This window comes from Vicia villosa, linkage group LG1 (assembly GCF_029867415.1).
Source record: "Vicia villosa cultivar HV-30 ecotype Madison, WI linkage group LG1, Vvil1.0, whole genome shotgun sequence".
Lineage (NCBI taxonomy): Eukaryota > Viridiplantae > Streptophyta > Magnoliopsida > Fabales > Fabaceae > Vicia > Vicia villosa.
In genome coordinates, this window is record NC_081180.1 from 235,174,353 (window position 1) to 235,178,304 (window position 3,952).

General features: G+C 30.6%; 1 protein-coding gene across 1 annotated transcript; it reads right to left on the minus strand.

The window, feature by feature from the left end:
• Positions 1-1,309: 1,309 nt before the first annotated feature.
• On the minus strand, positions 1,310-2,862 carry LOC131623813 (stem-specific protein TSJT1-like). Its single transcript, XM_058894822.1, has 5 exons — positions 2,728-2,862; positions 2,386-2,619; positions 2,052-2,292; positions 1,836-1,956; positions 1,310-1,711 (listed from the first exon to the last, which is right to left on the minus strand). The coding sequence occupies exons 2-5, from the start codon at positions 2,595-2,597 to the stop codon at positions 1,521-1,523; spliced, it is 765 nt and encodes a 254-aa protein (XP_058750805.1). The 5' UTR covers positions 2,598-2,619; positions 2,728-2,862; the 3' UTR covers positions 1,310-1,520.
• Positions 2,863-3,952: the final 1,090 nt, after the last annotated feature.

Sequence of the window (3,952 nt, forward strand, 5' to 3'; positions counted from 1 at the left end):
GATTAGTGGATTAAATCCTCAGGTGAGGTAAATCACTCCGTGGGGGTGGACTGGAGTAGTTTAGTTAACAACGAACCAGGATAAAAATAACTGTGCATATTATTTTTATCGTTCAAGTTTTTAGACTACACTTATTCAAACCCCCCCTTTCTAAGTGTTTTTCTATCCTTCATTAACAACTCAGATGAACATCTCAAACAACAATGATAATCAGTAAAGATACAGGAGAAGGGAACCGGTTATGGTTCCGCGGGTGGAAACAATTGTGATGTTATTGCTGAAAAATCAACTTCTAAAGAAGAAGAAGAATCTGACGAGGAAGAGGTAGTAGATCATGAGAATCAACATAGATATGATTATCAAGTGAAGGTTGATACTTCATTATTCTATAGAATGATGGTAGTGGAGGAGTTTCTGAATTGGTAGATCAATGTTGACAAATTTTTGGCCGACATGAGCGTCCTTGAGAATAAGAATGTTAATGGTGATCAAGTTGAAGAGTACAACTGATGTTTGGTGGGATAAGCTTGTTGTTTAGAGCCAGAGGCAAAGAATAAAACAATTGATCTTGGAGCAATTTTACTGGAGAATTATGAGCAGATTCTTTATAAGATGTATATTGAGTGTGTTCAGGAAAAGAAAATTGTAATAAAACACACAAACTGAGTTCCTGCATTTCTCTGAGCCTAATGAACTGGGAGATTCAGAGAGCAAAAAGGTAAATCGATATACCATAAGCTTAAAAAGATCTTTGTGTGAGAAGATGGGTTTATAGAGTTTATGGATTGTGACTTGGGAATTCCGTCTAGCATTGACAGTAGAATTGAAGGAGAAATCCCCTTGAAATTTCTCATCTACCATAGTGGTGTGCAGCAAGGTAAAGTACCATTCCAGAGGCAAAGTAATCCATGTGCTAAACCCACTAGAGACACGGGTTATCGTTGTAATGGAAGAGGTCATAGATAGAATGTTTGTCGAAGAAGGATAGTTGTCGCTGTTGCGGGAAAAAAGGGATGAAATTATGGTACATAGATACCCGATGTCACGACACTGATATCCGATCAGTCACAATAGCAATAACAATTATGAAGATACAATAAATTGCTGAAAGAAAATAACACAAATAATTGTTAATTCAATTAGTTGCAACATCACATACTCTAGTTAAAAATAGTACAATTTTATTGAAAAAGTCATGCATCAATTATTTTGTTTAGTGCTTGGACGAGATTAGGTTTAGGGGGAATAGTTATAGAATTTAAGTACATTGGAGACACAAGAGAGTTTAAATAAAATAGACACTATGAAATTCATTAGTCAAAACTAAAAAATTCATCTTATTTATATAGAAAATGATTAGAAATACTCATTGCTCAACATTAAATCACAAAAATGTACAAAACAATGAAACCAAACAAGAAAAAAGAAAATAAACTTAGATTATCCTCATCATACTACTTAAGTTGCTCTTGGCAAACAAAAAACTAAATAAACTTAGATTATCATGATGAAACTAGTAGTTATGTTTGTCCCCAAGTAGACCAATTAGCTTCACTCCCAACACGTGGCATCATTTGATTCCTTGACTGAGAATCAACATTGAAGTTGGCTCCACACATAACACCCTCACTGTCAATCCTAGGCATTGCTTTCATCTTCTTTGTTGGATGCTCAAAGTTCAACAAACCATGCTCACTATGAAACAAACACCCTGAACAATTTTCAACACCATTTAAAATTCTATTAGTCTCTATACAAATTTGATAAATAAATATAATGTTTTTAGGACATACAAAATCTTAATTTTTTTTTTGCTAATCAAAATATTTACATACCATTTGGGAAAGGTGCAAATGATTTAGCACAACTTGATTTAACAAGCTCCAAATTTTCAGAAATAACCACTGACCCATCAGCTGCAATTCCCCAATACAATCCAATTTGCCCATCAGAACCCTAAAAAAATATGAACAATATTTTGTTAATCAATTAAGTACTAAAAAGTGATTTTTTTTCCAGCATAGGCTAATTATAAGAAAAAAGTGACTCACAGATGCAGCAAAAACAGTTTCATTTATATGGTCATAGATCACAAATCCAAAACTTCCTTCAAATTCTTTGAGGACTTGATCAGCAGGGTATGGACCTCGGTCGCGAAGTGTCCGATACGCCTCGATGATGAACATGGCCTCATTGCTTCCCTTTGATAGTCCATATTGCTTGTTCAATTGACTAAGGTTGTGTAGATTTCCCATGAAAGCACAATATATGTTGTCCAAACCACTAAACAACCTATGTGACACATGAAACATATTTTGTATTAGCAATAGAATTCAATAAACATTTTTACTCTTTTTAGAAATTTGATTCCTAAAATACCCTTACCTTTGATAAATGGAGGGTGTGGTTGAAGGGGAATAAGCCAATAAAGCATCATTTCCAAAGGTCATGAAGAAAGCATTGGAGGAATTGCATGACATGAAATCTCTAAGAATTTCATGACTTGGTTTAGCTTTCTTTGTGTTTGAATTCTGAGAAGCTGGACTGTTAAGCTCTTTTGGTGCATTCACCAACTTTTCCTTGAAAATTCCCAACATCTTTTCCTTAAGTGACAATTAGCTGCATAAAAAACATTATAAAAGAAACATCTTAGGAATTTTGAACAATGAATGATAAAAAAAAATACAAATTATGAAAAGTTAAGGTAATAAAAATAGAGAAGCATACCAGAAAAATAATGAGATGAGATTTGGTGGGAGAGAGATTGAAAATGGAGAATGGATGATGAGAATAATGAGGCATTGATGTAAGATATATATAGAAAAATGGTGTGTTAGAGTTTTGTTTCTTGTTGACTGTAAGATGTGAGAGAGGTGACGTGGAGGTTCTATCCAATCCAAGCAATAAATTAAATTTAGATAAAGATGAAAAAGTAAAATATCTTAATCATTTTGTTGTTAATGTATTCCTATATACAGGTCAGATTCATAATGGATAGTTTATCTTTTTTAGTAATTTTTATGTAAATGTTTTTTTAATATGATTGATCTTTATAAATATCTTTATAATATATTCAACAACTTTTTAGAAAAACACCACTTTATTATTCATATTAATTAATATGTAATAAAAATATTTTAATAAAAAATAATATTTTTTTAATATAAATGAATTGATCAAATAATATCATCTATTTTAAAATTGAGAAGATGTTTTTTAATTGTGTCGTATAAATCAATTTATTGTACTTTATATTTATTTTAAAAATTTAATTGAAATATACTTGCAATGTAAAAAAATTTACACTTTAGAAATATTTATTTTATTGTTTTATTTTAATTTTTTTAAGTAACATTAGAAATATTTATTTTATTGTTTTATTTTAATTTTTTTAAGTAACACAATTGGTTGATTATGATGTAGTGATGGTGTAAATTTTATTTACCCTGACTTTACATAGAATTAAACTCTTATTTTAATTATAAATCTATTAATATTTAATACAATTAATTGAGTTAAAGTATTATTCTGTTTTTTATCCATACATTTTTCAAATATCCAAAAGTATTTTAAAATTAAAAAATAACAAAAGAAGTGGTGTAATACTAATAGAATAAGAATCTTGTGATGGGAGAGAACGTGTTGTTGGATTGGAATTGTGAAAAAATCTTATCCATTTTGATGTGACAATCATCTGACTCAGCAACTTCCAAAACCACCTTACATCATCCACAGATTGTTGTCTGAATCTGACCAGCCACAATAAATGTGAATTGAATTCAATGAATACATCATCTTATTTTGTCGTTATGGAATCATGACCCAATCTAAATTGACACGCGTAATTTTAATATTTTTTTATTCAATAGAACCTGCCCTAAATAAGACAGATTTCTTGCAAGAATTCTACTCTTGCTAATCTGTGTTTGATTTTGCGATGTAAAAGTGATAA

Bases quoted from the DNA above. Each gene is read 5' to 3' on its own strand.
- LOC131623813 (XM_058894822.1), bottom strand. From the start codon at position 2,597: ATGTTGGGAATTTTCAAGGAAAAGTTGGTGAATGCACCAAAAGAGCTT. The intron at 2,293-2,385 runs GTAAGGGTATTT...TGTGTCACATAG, and splicing joins ACACCCTCCATTTATCAAAG to GTTGTTTAGTGGTTTGGACA. The intron at 1,712-1,835 runs GTATGTAAATAT...AAAATTGTTCAG, and splicing joins ATTTGCACCTTTCCCAAATG to GGTGTTTGTTTCATAGTGAG.